Source organism: Sabethes cyaneus, chromosome 2 (assembly GCF_943734655.1).
Source record: "Sabethes cyaneus chromosome 2, idSabCyanKW18_F2, whole genome shotgun sequence".
Taxonomy (NCBI): domain Eukaryota; kingdom Metazoa; phylum Arthropoda; class Insecta; order Diptera; family Culicidae; genus Sabethes; species Sabethes cyaneus.
Genome location: NC_071354.1, coordinates 222702979 through 222720584, shown reverse-complemented (window position 1 = coordinate 222720584; position 17606 = coordinate 222702979). Strand labels below are relative to the sequence as shown.

Here is a 17606-nt window from a genome sequence, read left to right as displayed (position 1 = left end):
ACCATCATTGTAGGATGTAGGATGTTTTAAAAAAAAGTGCAACCATACAAATATAAAACTGACAAAAAAGTAAAACTTTGAATGTGATAAGCAGTATCATACAGAATGGAGAAAAAATTGTACATTAACGGTTTGGTATGATCCACAAACAAATTCGCTGGCTGAAATCGAACTCGAAACCGAAACATTGACCCCATTGCGGAAAGCAACCGAAGACGAATCACTCATTCGACACCTTGGTAGCATTGTAGCCAGCATACTAATGTAGATTAACGGTAGGTTTATTAGACCCTAGACATATATGTACTGTAGAAAGTATTTAATAAAGCTTAACTTATGATGTTCTTCAAAAGCCGAAATAAAAAACAATCATTTTTACTTCACCGTTTTTACCTTTACTTAATCTCACAAAAAAAAACAATACAAAAACGAGGTGATGTTCGAAAACTTTGGTATTGCGACACTTCCTAGAGTACATTGTTAATATCCGAACGCGTTCGCTTCAGAACACAAAATGGTTTATAAATTTACGAGGTATTAATTTAGATCGTTGAAAAAAAATTTCCTCTCTATAAAGGTCTCTGTTGCAATATACATTGGTAAAACTACTATAAATTATAAATAAACATTTTAAAACCATGAATGTAAAACCGTTAGCAATACGGGGCTAGTAAATAAGTACCACGGGATTTTTAACATTTTAATTTATGAGGGTAAAGTTTCCAGGTACTTTCGTGCACGGTTGATAATTTCTGGCTCCACCGATTTGCAGTAAACCAAATACTGCTCGAAGAAACCCTGATTTGGTAGGTTATTCCTAAATAAGAATAATTAAAACAACGATGTTTTTAAAGAAAAAAAAGCCGCCACTTACATAATACTGTCGACCATGGTGCGATCCTTTATCAACCGACCCTGTTCATCGTAGAGTGGTACATTTCGTGGTGCCATCTCGCTAGCGTACGGAATTTTCTTGTGCAGCTGGAAGAACTCATCCGTTGCGAATCGTTTGTTTAGGCCTTCGATCTGAAAGAGATTGGAAACCAAAAGTGAGAAGGGTTTTTTTTGCTAAACAATCATACCACTTACATTTTGCGGTTGACTAGAGATGTGAACTAGACGGTAAAGTCGACGTTGACGGACTCGATCCAGCAACTGTTGCGCCGGTTGCAGCTTTGCACTGTCGCTGAATTCGATCAGATTTATTATGCCGTCATCCAGGTACAAGTAGACCGATGGGGAGAGGTGGGCCTCGGATATTTTTTCACTAAACGAAGAGATAGGTAATATTTATAATCGAATATTCCTTTTTTTTCCTTTTTTTCGGGTTATCCAACTGGTCGCTTAATAGCGTATAAAACTCTGCGCTGGGCCCTTTTGTGATGTCAACAAAGTGTCAGGGAGACCTCAAACATCAGTTCTACCTGACGAGACAGGCACTGTCGCCCACTAAAACACAGGTAGAGTTCCAAGCATAACCGTCACGCCTATACCCGCAGGCGGAGGCGTTTCGGCCCTGCGCGGACTCCACGAACTGACTCTAAGATCTCTCTGCCAAAGGCCGGAATGTCATATTTTAAATATAATGATGATGATGATAATGATGATGATGAGAAGAAAAATAATAGATCGAATTTGTAAATGTGCTTTGGACTTTTTGTACCACTCGAGTTGCAATATGTGGTATAGTGAAGAAGTGGAGGATTCGTCAGCCCCGCCTGACAGCGGTCTTCAACCGCGCGCCCGCTTTCAGTTTTCCAACACAAACAACCACAAATGAACCAATAGGTAAGACAAATTTCGGAGCATTAGTGGTTATCAACTTATCAGGGCAAATTTAATCTTTCATCCCCTTAGTATTCACAGTGCATTCCCACGATACAAAGTAAATTGAGCGCAGCACAAGCTGGACGTTCGCGGTAGTCGACAGAAGCTTCAAAATATAGAGACTCGCCCGCCTTCCAACCCTCGAGACCAAAGTGCTGTAAAGCTCTGGGCTTAAACGTCTCTTTAAGACTCGACCCCTTCCCATCGACAGAGCCCGCGGACGGCCATCAGAGCTCAGGACAGCCACGGGGCCAGTGCAAAAATCCTACTCTATCTAGCAGCACCGCCTAGCCGAAACTCGAACACGCGACACGAATTGACCTAATTTTCCCATCTGCTACCTAAGAAGTGCTATTACCCGTAATCATTACAGAGTGGTCCTTCGGCATCCAATCGGATCTGGTATCCCGCTTACATCCCCTTACTAACCCTAAGCCCCCGACCAACTCAATCAATCCGACATTTTTCGGAGATATTTGTGACAGTTGTGATAAATAAGGATGAATCCCAGAAAACTTCATCTATTGTCAGAGATCCCCATACTGGCCTTATTCTTAAACGGAATAAAAGCACTTTCTGAACAACGCAACAATCACATTTGGTAAATTTTTACCCCGAGTCCCACTTGAAATCACAAAAGTATTTTGATATATACCCACATTCAGAAGTAAACGTGACCGCTGTTCATTTACTGATTAGTTAAAAAGCCCTACACCACGACAAGGTTCAGTTTTATCGTAGGGTGATAGGTAATATTTATACAGGTATACCTCGATAGTACGTACACCCGCGCATCGTTTAGCGTATGTACTATCGAAACGTACGTACTATCGAATCACAACTTTTAAGGTAAAGTATTGTTTTTATTATACTACATATTGTCTAAAACTTCCAAATTAGATAGATCAGATCAGATATTATAAAATAAATAATTATCTTAGTAAAATTTTATTTTAGAAAAAAAAACCACAAATGTTAAAAAATAGTTGAAAAGTAAAGCAAAAGGAATCCAAAAACACCTATTTTTCAAAATTCTCTCTCAAATTGAAAATTTACATATTTTAATCGAATAAATCTAGGTAAAGCTTTGGTGCATAGATGTAAATATATGCTGGAATAAGGAAGCATGACAAGAGGAGCTCAATAGCCGTCATTCGGGATATTTCATTCCAAAGCCAGTAATATCAATCGAGTGAGCTGCCAATCTATATGCTGGACAATAAGCTGAGTGAGGGCTATGAACAGAAAACAGAAATATAATAATCGGAGCTTCAGATGCAGGCTGCGTAATTGGAGAAGTTCCTATAAGGCTGCTTATCTGCGTAGGAAAGTGTACCTGTCACATGTAAATATTGATCGATTTTGAGAAAAACACGGACGCAGCTTATTTATATCCTAATTTACCTAAAAAACTGTAATTTAGACGGACATTGTTCGAAAATTTTTCCAAAAAATATCAAACTTGAACAGTTCCATATGCAATTTAGGAAACAATATTCTTTTAATTTTCGCTTCTATTGAGTGTGATAATAATTTAACAAAAAAGTAATATGACAGTAATATTTGTTTCTAAGTTTATATCATAGTTCTACCACGATTTTTTCTTAATCGGCAAAGATTTTACACAGGCACAATTTTCTTCGGTGATGACAGGGAGAAGAGTATTTGATAGAGTGACTTTTCTCTACGATTCTTTTCCACAATGTCCTTAATGTGATTTTTTTTCATTTGAGAAGTTTTCAAGAAATAGCTCGTGTTGGTTTTTCGACAGCAGAGCAACTTCAAACTTTATTAAGTTTGTATTTAGCAGTGAAGCTGCCCATTTTTAAATATAGTCTTTCGAATGCCTTCGAGATATTAGGATTTATAAATTGTGTATTTAAACCAGACCAATGACTCTATATCCAAGACCGCGACGTCTTTCTTGGCTTCTTTAATCACGATTTTAAAGTCCTGAATATTATAGGAGCATTCCGGTTGCGCATACATTGGCATAGGAACTATCTTCCGCCATGTACTGTTGAAAAATTTAAAAAAATACATACGGGACAGACATGCTTTTATTTTGCTATCGTTTGTAAATAAAAGCATAATTATCCAATCTTCGAAATTTTGAAAAAGAATGCATTTGTGTTTAACTTTACAACAAAATTAATGTGGATAGTTTAATTACTAGTGTAACGTAAATTTTTTTCCGAAGAAAGTAAAATAATTATTGTATAATGACGACAACATATATTCACCCGTCGCAGTTGGGAAGAATGCGAATCGCAGAAAAGGTGAATTCTCTGAGCAAAAATCTGCAAAATTTAGTACCGACAATGAGTCTGCCCGGAATGCTAAAACAACTGTTATTTAGAACGTATATTTTATTAATTTACTATTAAGGAACCGCTTTAAATTTTAAAATTTTGGTTTTTTACATAATAGAAATAACTGATATTATTCAAAAATTTATAATTATTGAATACGTATTTGCTTGTATTGACTTATAAATATTCATAAAAATGTTTCTGCTTTATATAGAAACTAAAAAAAACATTGTTGGAAAATGTACGTACTATGGAGGCAAAATGTACGTATTATGGAGGGTACGTATTATCGAGGGTACGTACTAACGAGGGTACGTACTATGGAGGTATACCTGTAATCGAATATACTTACTTACTTTACTTTAGTGGCAACGGTCCGTTACCGATCCTGCGCCGAACGAATTATAGTCCTCCAGTACCGTCGGTCCTGGGCTGCCGTTCTCCAATCCCCACGAACACCAGCTGAACGTGCATCGTCTTCGACAGCACACACCCACCGGGTGCGGGGTCTGCCTCGGAGTCTACGGCCTCTTCCTGGTTCTCTGCTGAAAATAGTTTTGGCTACTCTTTCATCGGGCATTCTGGCCACGTGTCCAGCCCACCGCAGCCTGCCACATTGTACTACCTTCACTATATCAGCATATTTGTATACTTGGTACAGCTCGTGATTCATGCGTCTGCGCCACACTCCATTTTCCATTTTGCCACCAAGTATAGATCGCAGAATTTTACGCTCAAAAACCCCAAGCACTCGCCGATCAGCTTCCTTTAGCGTCCATGATTCGTGTCCGTAAAGGGCCACCGGGAGGATTAGTGTTCTGTAGAGCGCCAGTTTTGTGCGAATTTGCAAACTACGGGACTTCAGCTGGCTACGTAATCCGTAGAAAGCCCGATTCGCGGCTGCAACTCGTCGTTTCACTTCGCGGCTTACATCGTTGTCACATGTCACGAGTGTACCAAGGTATATAAATTCCTCCACTACTTCATATCGTTCCCCATCTAACTCCACCTCGGCACCAACACCACTTGAGCTCCCACGTTCCCTACCAGCAACCATGTACTTCGTTTTGGCGGTATTAATGGTAAGTCCCAATCTCGCTGCTTCCCTTTTAAAGGGCCTAAAGGCCTCTTCTACTGCTCTACGGTTGATTCCGATGATATCGACGTCATCCGCAAAACCAAGAAGCATGTGAGATTTCGTGATGATAGTTCCATTCCTTTCCACGTTTGCTCTTCGTAATGCACCTTCCAAGGCAATGTTGAATAGCAGGTTAGAGAGTGCGTCCCCTTGCTTCAGTCCATCCAACGTCACGAAAGCAGCTGAGGTCTCACCCGCTATTCTAACGCATGATTTGGATCCATCCAGCGTCGCACGAATCAGCGTAACTAGTTTCGTCGGAAAACCATGTTCTAGCATTATCTGCCACAGCTCATTTCGTTTAACTGAATCGTACGCCGCTTTAAAATCCACAAACAGATGGTGTGTCTGCAAGTTGTACTCCCGGAACTTGTCTAGCAACTGGCGCAGGGTAAACATCTGATCCGTCGTGGAGCGACCCTCACGAAAACCCGCTTGGTACTCGCCGACGAAGGACTCCGCTAACGGTCTCAGTCTGCAGAACAGGATACGGGAAAGCACCTTGTAGGCAGAATTGAGCAATGTAATTCCTCGATAGTTTTTACACTCCATTCGATGTCCCTTTTTGAAAATTGGGCAAATGAGGCCATCCAACCACTCCTCCGGCATTTGTTCTTCCTCCCAGATCCTGACAATGATCCGGTGGATTGCTTCGTACAGCCGCTCGCTCCCCGCTTTTAGAAGTTCAGCCGGGATACCGTCCTTCCCAGCAGCCTTACCGTTTTTCAGCTCACTGATTGCCTTCTTAACCTCTTCCTGTGTTGGTGGCTCCACAGCTTGACCATCGCTTACAATTTCTATCCTGTCCCTGCTGATCTCCTCATTTACCTCTCCATTCAATAGTGTCTGGAAGTGCTCCTTCCACCTGGCTGCTACCGCCGTTTTGTCGGTAAGCAGGTTGCCAGCACTATCATTGCACATCACAGGCATGGCAAAATTCCTGCTTCTCACCGTTTTATAGAAACTCCGTGTGTCGTTGCTGGCGTATCGCTCCTCTGCGCCGGCAAGCACGTGCTCCTCGTACTCGCGTTTCTTTAGACGATGGATTCTTTTTTCCGCAGCTCTAGTCTCTCTGTATCTCTCTCTGTTTTGACGCGTTGCCGCAGTGAGCATGCGACTCCTGGCCTGGTTCTTTTCGTCTGTCACTCTCTGGCATTCGGCATCAAACCAGCTGTTACGCTGTCTTCCACGCGTCGTGCCTACCACCTCTCTCGCTGTTGTTTGGATGGCACCATGGATGTTCCTCCACAGCCCATTTATATCTTCTTCTTCTACCTGCTGTTCTGCGATTCGCTGGTCAAGCTTCCTGGCGTACTCCACTGCAACGCCGTCTGCCGTCAACCGCTGGATGTTGAAACGCAGCGTCCTTTCAGTGCGAGCTTTCGCCGTGTTCGACAGCCTTGCGCGAATCTTACTCACTACGAGATAGTGGTCAGAGTCGATATTTGGTCCACGAAAAGACCGTACATCGATAACATCCGAAAAGTGTCGACCGTCAATCAAGACATGATCGATCTGAGAGCTAGAGTCTCCATTTGGATGCCTCCAGGTTTGTTTCCGAATATTCAAACGTGGAAAGTAGGTGCTACAGATGGCCATCCCTCTGGCCGCGGCAAAATTTATGAGCCTCAGACCGTTATCATTGGTCGACAGATGCAGGCTATGTCTTCCAATAACTGGACGGAAGAATTCCTCCCTCCCGATCTGCGCGTTTGCATCTCCGATGATGATTTTCACGTCGTGTTTTGGGCACTCTCCATAGGTCCTCTCAAGCTTGTCGTAAAACTCGTCTTTAGCATCATCGGATTTATCATTTGTCGGTGCGTATAAGTTGATTAGGCTATAGTTGAAGAATTTGCCCTTAATCCTCAACACGCATATACGGTCATCTACGGGCCTCCACCGGATAACTCGTTGCTTTTGTTTTCCCAACACTACGAAACCGACTCCATGTTCAGCTTTCTTACCGCCACTGTAGTAGATGTGGTACTTAAAAGAAGTGCCTGCAATAGGGTCTACTGCACGGAACTCCCTTTCTCCGGAATTTGGCCACCGAACTTCCTGAATAGCAGCGATCTCCACTCCGAGTTGATGCAGCTCTCGAGCAAGCAAGCCAGCCCGTGCCGGTTCATGGAGAGTTCGGACATTCCAGGTACCAAGTTTCCAATCGTTATCCCTTAATCGTTTCCTTGTCCCTTGCCGTGTCCTATACCGATTGTTCCGTCCTGAATTTCTTTGTTCGTTGTTCGTGGTAATTGAGTTTTCGGTATACTACCTCACCGGGGTCGCGATACCTACATCCCGCTGATGGGTCTGCCATCTTAGGTATAGCTTGCGGGATACAGCATTTCATATTCAGCCGCCCGTTACGAGACAGACGCTGTGTGAGCCGCCCCTCACCTGGAGAACAGGCGCTCTAGTTCGCACCTCCTAGCTTAGCTGCTTCAGTAAGTACATGAAGCATTTCCGGGTAAGGCCATCGACCGTCATCATTTGACTTAGATCTGCGTGGAGGCGCCAGGTGGGAGCTTGAGAGAGCCAGAGCTATGTTTGACGCTCCTTCCAGGTAACTCTCTCCATTTCATACCCAATCGAATATGTACTATAAAAAAAATGGAACAGATCCTGGCATTCAATTGGGCCACCGATATATATTCATTGCAAAAACATTTTTTATAGGGTAAAAAACCAATGACGATGCACCTAATCCGCAATGGATGTAAACTACCCCAGAATCTGAGCACAAATGATGTGCAGAATCCCGATTGTCACCCTGCGAAAATGAAAGTAAGAAAGTCATGCGCACAGCGATCAAAAAGTTCAATGAGGATAATTGGTTGGGAAATTTATTCAACTATCAAATATTCTATAACAACTGTGCTGCCTGGGTACTTCCAGCTAACAACCAGCTCGCACTCGTTTCCTGTTCCCTTCCTCGTCCCTACACACTTACGAAATTGGTTTATCTTTTCGTAGAATTTGCACGTGTGATTTGCCCGGAATAGTTGTTCTAGTTCTTTACGATCTGTCCTCCCTTTCGCACATTTTTCACCTTAGGCCGAGGTCAACTAACTCCGTGCTCGTCGGTATTTTACCAAGCTTTTACATGCTTACTTTATTTATTTATTTATTTAGTTATTTACATATATATCAACAGACACAGTTGCCCTAATGATAAAAGAGTCGTCTTAATATTAAAATAATTTTTGTGCGTTACGGGACAAATGATAGTCGAAAACGGCTGACACTCTGTTGAAAACTTTTTGCAAGCCTATAATCGCACTGTTGGCACCATAGTTGGTTCGTCGGAGCGGTAGACGTAGTGTTGGAACCATTCTTAAAGTTCTGGAGGGGGCGTTTACGTTTATCAACTGGAGGATGTCTGGGCAGTCGATACGGGTTGTTAAAACGTCTGCGACAGTCATTGCACGAGAGGTATCGCGGCGAAGCTGGAGTGTGTCAAATCGAAGAAATTGACAACGTTCCTCATAAGGAGTGTCCTGCAGAGGTTGTCTCCAAGGTAGAAGGCGTAGAGTATAGCGAACGAATCTACGTTGGATACTTTCGATCCGTAAACAAGCGTTGTTGTAGTGTGGATTCCACACCGACGAGCAGTATTCGAGAGGAGATCGCACTAATGAGCAGTATAAGGCGGTAAGGCATTGTATGTTTCGGAATTCTCTTGTCATGCGAATAATTAGGCCGAGCATTCTAGAGGCTCTAAACACAATGAATGACATGTGCTGTTTATAGGTGAGACGGCAGTCCAGTATTACGCCAAGGTCCTTCACGTGATCGACTCGTGGGATCGGGGTTGAATCAAGGCTGTAATCAAAGTTCAGCGGCTGCAGTTTCCTGGTAAACGTCACTACTGAGCATTTTGATGGGTTGAATAGCATGCGGTTTAGTTCACACCAATGCGCGAGAATGTCCAATTGTTTCTGGAGGAGATGAGCATCGCCGATGCAGTTGATTTTCGAGAATAACTTCAGGTCGTCTGCAAACGCCAGTCGCGGGCAATCGAGCAAGTTATGTACATCATTAAAATAGAGCAAGAAGACCAGCGGACCCAGATGGCTGCCTTGTGCAATCCCAGACGAGGCGGAGAATGGATCCGAGATCTCCTGGCCGATCCTCACACGGAAAGTTCGTCCTGTCAGATAGGATGTAAACAAGTTCAGCAAGCTCCCATAGAATCCGAGGCGGTCCAGCTTGGCGACGGCAATACGATGGTTGACTTTGTCGAAGGCAGCGGAGAGATCAGTATATATTGCGTCAGTTTGCGAACGTTCAGTGAAGCTGTCAGTCACGTAATTAGTGAAACAAAGCAAATTCGTAGAGCAGGATCGCTTTGGGAGGAAACCGTGCTGCTCGTTGGCTAACGTTTGTTGGCAATGGGAGAAGATTGGCTCGATGATTATTAACCCGAACAGCTTCGATACAGAACATAAGGCTGATATTCCCCTGTAGTTATCGACTTTTGTTTGATCTCCCTTTTTGAAAACTGGGAACATCTAGGCTTATTTTCATGCTTCAGGAAAACGTCCGCTGGCCAGAGATAGGCGAAACAGATGTGAGATGGGTGCAAACAAACCGGTTATACAATGTTTTATAAGTGTTGCAGGGATTCCGTCGGGGACGTGAGAAATCGAATGCTTCATTTTGGCAGTTGCAGGGAGTACGACACGGTCGTCGAAATCAATAGATGATATTACGCGACCGGTAGGAATAACATTGTTAGCAGCAGTGCCGATTTGACTTGAAGTAAGTGTTTCATTACAGAAGACGCTAGAAAATTTCGTTGCAAATAGTCTACAGATTGCGGCAATATTATCTGCCTTCTCCCCGGCAAACTCCAGGGTAGTCGTTAGACTGGATTCTTTACGTAGCTGGTTGACAAATTTCCAAAATCGCTTGGGGTCGGATTTCAGTTTAGCTTCCATACGTCTCGTGTAATTGCAGTGACAGCGGCGGCTAAGACGTTTATAAGCATGGTTCAGATGTTGATAATGTAGGTGAAGATTCCCGTTCGCGAAAAATTTCCGGAAAATACCCCTTTTTACAGTTTTTAGTCGACGTAATTCCGGTGTTTGCCATGGAGGATGTTTAGAAGGCGTGCTGCGTGATTTAGGCACAAAGCGCTCGATTAGCTGGTTCCTTAGCGAGGAGAATTTGTTGACGGCAATATTAATGTCCTGTTGGTGTAAAACCATCGACCAGTCGAAGCTTGTAATGCAAGCAAAAGTCCGTTGTAGTCGGCTTGACGGAAATTGTAACTGGGTGGAGGAGGTGTTTCGTGGTAGTCAGGTCTTTGAGAGTTGTCGAGAGAGAGAACCAGTGGAGGATGGTGAGGTACGAGCTTTACTAGAGCTCGTACCTCACCATCAACCACTAGTTCTTTATTACGTAAGTGACTTGCCGTCCTAAAACAAAGCCTGATGAACAAAGTTTCTTCAATTTACTTGGTTGTGGGTTACCACTGTGCAATTCTTTGCATACCACGTGCATATGGTCTAACCATCTTACTGTCTTGTTCTTACCGAATTTGAAGCGAACAATGTGTAGGATAGTTGTCCGGCATTCTTGCGCAACCGCAACCGTTCAGCAGCTACAACTGGGTTCGCCATAGAGCTGTGCGAGTTCATGGTTCATCCTCCGCCTTCATACTCCGTTCTTATGTACTCGTTTATCGTTCTCATGTATCGTTCATAGCAGTCGTCTTTTGAAAACTCCGAGCACTCGCAGGGCTTCCTCGATGGCATTTTCCATGTTTCAAGCCCGTAGAGAACAACCGGCCTAATAACCGTCTTGTAAATGGTACACTTTGTACGAGAGCTTAGTCTTCTCGACCGCAATTGCTTGTGAAGCCCATAGTAAGCACGACTTCCGCTGATAATACGCCTCCGAATCTCACGGCTGGTGTCATATGTCCGCCGTTTCAGTGAGCCAAGGTAAGGTAGACAAATTCGTCAACTACCTCAAAATCATCTCCGTCGATCATTATACTACTACTCGAGCGGCGTTGATCGGCGTCGGTTCCGCTGGTCAGCATATACTTAGTTTTAGACGTATTTACCTTTGACTCAATCTTTTCTGCTTCGCGCTTCAGTCTGGTGTACTGTTCATCTCCCGCCACAGATGTTTTGCCGATAACATCCATGTCATTGGCAAAGCAGGCGAATTGGCGAGATTTGCTGAAGTTCGTGCCCCGCGTGTTGATATCCGCTCAATTCATAACACCTTGTAGCGCAATGTTGAACAGCAGGCATGAAAGACCATCACCTTGACGAAGCCCTCTGTGCGACTAGAATGAACTCCACCCGAAATCCGAATACAGCACTGTGTACCATCCATTGTAGATTAGTTTAAATCTAAATCTACATACGAAAACCCGAATTCAAATTCAATTCAAACGTACTGTTTTATGCCTGCGAAACGTGGTGTGTCTCAGCGGAGACAACGCAAAAACTGCAGGTATTCATTAACCGGTGCCTGCGATATATCATTCGTGCCTGGTGGCCTGACAACTGACAATGAGGAGCTTTATCGTCGATGTCATCAACGGCCGATAGCAACAGAAATTTGTGAACGTAGGAGGAAGTGGATCGGACATACCTTGAGGAAAGGAGCGAACGAGATCAGCACTCAACTGGAATCCGCAAGGATAACGTAGAAGAGGCAGACCTAGAGGCTCATTGCAACGCAGGTTAGGCAACGACATCCAGGCTGTAGACGAGAACCTGTCCTGGCGACAGGTAAAACCCATAGCTGGTAACCGTCAACAGTGGAGAATTGATTTCATATAAGTAAAGTAAGTAAATACGCAAACGGCCAGTCTTCCTGGTCCCATTTTAATAAGCTCCGCTCCGATGCCATCTCTCCCAGCTGACTTCGCCTATCGTTGGAGCTGGTACCTCTTTCCCGTTTGTTGCTACTTCCACCTATTGGTGACCTCACGATCATCCGTCACTATACTGCCATTCTAATCCCGACACATTTCGGCAAGCGGCACAAAGCCTTTGCGGGATTCGTTTAATTTCTAGGAGAACTTCCGCGTTTCCTGAGAACGATGCAACCAGTCTTGCTCAGCATATTCCTACTCTTTCAGATAGCGCTTTTTCTCCCGGAAGATTTAACCATTACTAGGTAATGGTCTGAGGCAACGTTTGCGCTTCGCTAGGAACTGACGTCGATAATGTCTGAGTAGTGCCGGCAGTCGATCAAAACGTGGTCGATCTATGGTTTTGACTGGAGGTGTACTTGTGAGAAGTCTGTGCTATGTTCTTGAATACCACCAATTACCGGTTTGTGTTCCTCGTCCCGGCCGACCTGAGCTTTGAAATCCCCGATGACGATTTTGATATGTTTTGAGCAGCGGTTGTATTCACTCTCCAACTACGCGTAGAATTTATCCTTGTCGTCATCGGTACTTCTGAGGTGAGGGCTGTGCACGTTGATGATGCTTATGCTGAAGAACCGGGCCTTGATTCGCAACCTGCACGTTCGAGGATTGAAGACTGTGTTTCACAGGATCATTTCTGTAGGCTAGTTTTCACTACATTCAAGGATTGATTGGCCACCACTCAACCACCCACTTCCACATTTCACACATCACCATAAAAGCTGTACCCAGCTCGTGTGTGTTGCCGCAGCTCTGGTAGACGGTATGTCCATCTCAGAACGTATTGCCAAGCTTTTACTAGTTGCAATTCTCAGATAGTTTCTCCAAGTTGTTAAATTTCTTTTCCACCGCTTGTTTAGATTCCCTGTAAACCCAAAAATTCTAAACTCCTCGGATTGGCAGTGCCTCATACAGCATTCCGATGTAGTTTTTAGCGGAATGCGAGTTGTCTGGCTGTCTGATGTCCGACCGATGAGGACCGATAAGGTCGATGATATCCCCGATGACGATCTTGATATCGCGTGGCAAACAGGTACTGTACATTGTCTCCAGCTACGCGTAGGACGCTTCCTTCTCGTCTAAAGCTCGTTCCTCGCTGGTTGGAGTAGCTCCACTCAGGTAAAACTGTGCCTTTTCACCACAAATCTTTTATATTTTACGACAGATTTCCTTCACAGCCACTATGCCAAATAACCGGGAATTCTAGCTATTCGAACCGCATGCAGAAGACAATAGACAAATACTAATGAACCGACAGCATAATCGTAACGAGTTAACCACTACTATTAGATAGTTCGACGAATCAGAAAAGGAGATGTAGTTTGTAAGGTGCTAGTACCTAAAAGGATGATAGTAAACATGAAATAGTGTGCAATTTACAGAAACCATCGACGTTCCGTCATAAAATTGACCTGTTATAGAAGAGTTTTATTACCCCCGAAGGTATAGGCAAAGGATGACGTGAAAACAAATCAAATGTGCACACCTGCAATAAGCCCTTCTACCTGCCGCGCGGACGTATACGATATAGCGAACGAAGTTAGGGTTCCCGTCATATGCGCTAGGAGCCCTGCTAGGATAATCTGAGGGGCGACCCTTGCTGTGGGGGGTGGTTTTACCACTATCCTCGCCGTGACGTTTGATTAAAGAAATTAAGAATTTAAACAAAAGAAAACCTGTTTTTCTATCGAAAAAATTTAGTCCAAAACCTAAACTCACGAACGAACTCACGGTATACTTCTTCACTGATATTTTGATCATTCCAAAAGTTTACTCCGTGGTCAAAATCGCTGTACAGCAAGAATCCACGAATTAACATTGGATGTCTACCGACGCACCGTGGGATAAAACCCAAATCTAGGTGGACAAAAGTAATCACACTAAAACCGTTAGTCCTAGATATATAGTATGTTCGGAGTAAACTTGTTATTTTAACTTCCACATTTTTTGGTGTATATGACATTAGGGTGACGATCATAGTAAGCGAGTGCAAAATATAAACTTTTTATGGTTTAAGTTAGCTAAATAAAATGTTTAGCAAAGTTAAATAACATGAAATTTTAAGTAACTTTTCTAAACAAATGAAAGTTCTATCTCTTATAGTAGATGGGCTGGAGCTATTTAAAGTTTTTTGGTCGGGGTGGACAGTTTTTTCTTTATATCTTCTTTCGTGTTTATTTCTCACAAATCATGCCTTCTGAGCACTTTCACACGCATGGCAAATGCACATTTTGCTTGAAGGAATCACGTCGCTATCTTCTTCGGTTCCAAAGCTTTTTTCTAAAAAAATATGGTTTTTTCAAATGTCAATAACGTAAAAACTGCTGAAAAGCACAAATCAAATTTTGTATAAATGTTTAGTAATATATTGACATCCAAACTTAATTGAGATCACATCGGTCGAGGTCAGCCCTCTTTTGCTAGACCGTATTAAATATTGAAGTAAAAATTACCGTTTTACTTACCAAAATCACAATTTTTACATAAATAGAATGGATTAAAAAAGCGAGAAATAGAACTTTCATTTTTTTAGAAAAGTTACTTAAAATTTAATGTTATTTAACTTTGCTGAACATTTTATTCAGCTAACTTAAGCCATAAAAAAGTTTATATTTTGCACTCGCTTACTATGATGGTCACCCTAATGTCATATACACCAAAAAATGCGGATGTTAAAATAACACTTTTTGATGTTAAAATAACAAATTTACTCCGAACAGATAATATACCTTGGACTAACGGTTTTAGCGTAATTACTTTTGTCCACCTAGATTTGGGTTTCATCCCACAGTGCGACGGTTTAATACTTTAACGACGCTTTGAAATCAAGCCTCTACAATGACAGTGTTAGTTTTTGTTCCTGAATCTTACATTGCATATGTAATTTGATAATCTTTAAGTCAACGATGCATTGTCGCATGAATAAAATAATTTGATTTGGTCTGTCCGTGTAAACCTGACATAGGAGAAATAAAGCAAACTCTTACCCTTTTAATCTGAATCCACATTTTTCTGCCAGCGTAAGTCCATCAATTATCCTATAAAATTGTTTATAATTATAATTTAATTGCTTCCAGTTCAAAACAATAGACAAAACTCACATTCTTTGCAGCCCGAGCACCGTGCCGTGTTGATAGCACTCGATGTGCAGCTTGGCTCGAGCTTCGAACAATTGGACCACCAACCGATAATCGGCAGCGCGGTAGCCGATATTCGTGCCACCATCCTTGCGTCGAACCACCCTAGCATGATCGAACAGTTGCGCGAAGCTGGTATCGATACAAACCACTCCATTTAAATAAAACAAATCGCGCAGCAAATAGTCCCACTTATCAACGTCCAGCTTGAAGTGCTTGTTGTGGACAATCTCCGCAAGAAAAATGGTGTCCGGTGTGAGAAGCGTGCGAAGAGCCTCCTGATTGCCCGTAATCAGGGCACAGATGAGCTGTTCAGCGTAGTAATGCTCGTACGATTCCTGCGACAGTTGAATGTTGTTGTCGGCAAACAGCTGGCATGCCATATCACATGACGATTGTTCGTGCTGCAAAACAAATGCGATTGAATGTTTGTATTCTGTAATAGTAAACGTGCCGTTTTGTGCAGTACCGTCCAATCTTTATCGCTGCCGCTGTGTACGAAATTTTCCCACATGTGGGAGAACGGACCGTGACCTACGTCATGTAGAAGTGCAGCAAGCTACAGGAAAAGAAATTTGTTAGTTGTAAACGTGCACAATAACACATAAAATGTTGTATATATGTACCATAACGCATTTTCGATGTATGTCGCTGATCTGGATGCCAGAATTCTTTTCCAATGTCCTCAATAGCTTGCCAGCAAGATAGCAGACTCTAGTTAAAAGATAAAAGTATATCATTGTTAGAAGTACGATTAGGGTACCAATATTTATCAACTAACCCAAGACAATGCTCGAAGCGCGTGTGCGTACTGCAAGGAAACGCACTGGAACTAACGCCCAGCTGCTTCAGATTGCGAAGCCTTTGAAACTGTGGAGTATCAACGATTTCACGAACGTAGCCCGGGTAAGTCACCTTACCGTGGACGGCATCGTGTAATGTCCAGCAGCGTGCAGGGTCCTCATTGCAAACACCGATTTTGTTCATTGTGCTGCGTTTGGAGAAATACAAATAATATTGAAACTTCGCAGTTACTCTACTCTACCGTAGCAAATCAAATGTTTTTCACTGATACACAAAGTTGTAACACAAACATGTTACCATAGTGAAATATTATATAGCGTCGAATGCATCGGTGTAAAAGATAAACAAAGTTCACAAAGACTTTACGCTTTGCATCGCAGTTTGCGATTCGCGGAATAACGTCTCGACGCCAAACCCGCGTCACGCGCCTCATCAGCGTCGAGTATAATTCTATCAGATCTACTCACACAGGCATATGCACAGCTGACTAGCGTCGCAAAGATGCAACACAAGAACTGCACGTAGCAACTACAGTAACTAAAGGTATGCTAATTACACAAATTTTACAGCTAGCTAGCGCACCAAACTTATCTGCCGATGATTGACGGTCGATAAGTTTCTTGCGTACATGCTGACCTTCGCATTCCTTAATCTCAAGACAATGACCACTCAGATTAAGATCTGTACGCATATGAATAACTATGAAGAGAATCTAAATATTGTACAGTTTGCTAAACAAATCTTAAACTATTTTAAACAAACCTGGATGTCGAATTCATCTAACTTAAAACGATGTTAAAATAAACAAACAATTGCTGAATCAGCACTAAGCAACGAAGGAACGGAAGCAACACTCCAACACAATTTTTTTCACAAAGCACTTCGATCAACAAACTCCAAAGGGGAACTGATCGATCACTAACGGAACTGAACACTCGTCATGATCACACACGAACGTGTGGAACCACTCTTCTTTTTGCTTCCACGTGCAGCCTCTGATCGTGCGTTCTTTGATCAACATAGAACAAGCGGAGAGCACAACAGAACCATTCAGAACTTACTGCAATTAGAAAATTAAACCCATCATCGAATGCTTATGTATAGCTTTTCGTTTCGTATACCGATACTTTCCTATTGGAATTTTTTCGATGTTATGTTACGACTGCCGCAGCCGCTGACGTTTCATTGAGAAAGCTTTCATAATGCTTGCCCCATCGGCCAAAATCGATACACGCAAAATTCATATTACACATGTATGAAGTAATTTGCGGGTTCGTCACTAACGAGAATGACATTAGCTGGGACTCGTTAATGTAGGAGTTAGAGGGGAGCAAAGAGTGGAGGAAAGGATCCGGCAGTTTGAAATTTGATGTTGTTGATATTATTCCTACTGCAAATAGCCTCAGTGAGGGCCCCTGCTAATATCAAAAAATCTTATTATGTGTGCGTGGTGGAATACTTCATATTGTGCTTTCCAACAAATTTAC

At 42.7% G+C, this 17606-nt stretch overlaps 1 protein-coding gene across 1 annotated transcript; it reads right to left on the bottom strand.

Moving 5' to 3' along the window:
- Positions 1-387: 387 nt before the first annotated feature.
- LOC128734596 (deoxynucleoside triphosphate triphosphohydrolase SAMHD1 homolog) lies at positions 388-17210 on the bottom strand. Its single transcript, XM_053828870.1, has 9 exons — positions 16882-17210; positions 16097-16306; positions 15942-16029; positions 15785-15874; positions 15280-15719; positions 15166-15216; positions 1090-1267; positions 875-1026; positions 388-817 (listed from the first exon to the last, which is right to left on the bottom strand). Exons 1-9 carry the CDS (start codon positions 16896-16898, stop codon positions 706-708), a joined length of 1338 nt encoding a protein of 445 aa, XP_053684845.1. The 5' UTR covers positions 16899-17210; the 3' UTR covers positions 388-705.
- Positions 17211-17606: the final 396 nt, after the last annotated feature.

Excerpts from the sequence above, each read along its gene's own strand:
- LOC128734596 (XM_053828870.1), bottom strand. Across the intron at positions 15,720-15,784 it reads GCAGCGATAAAGATTGGACG|CACGAACAATCGTCATGTGA; the intron begins GTACTGCACAAA and ends TTTGTTTTGCAG. Across the intron at positions 1,268-15,165 it reads TGTGGATTCAGATTAAAAGG|TGAAAAAATATCCGAGGCCC; the intron begins GTAAGAGTTTGC and ends CTCTTCGTTTAG.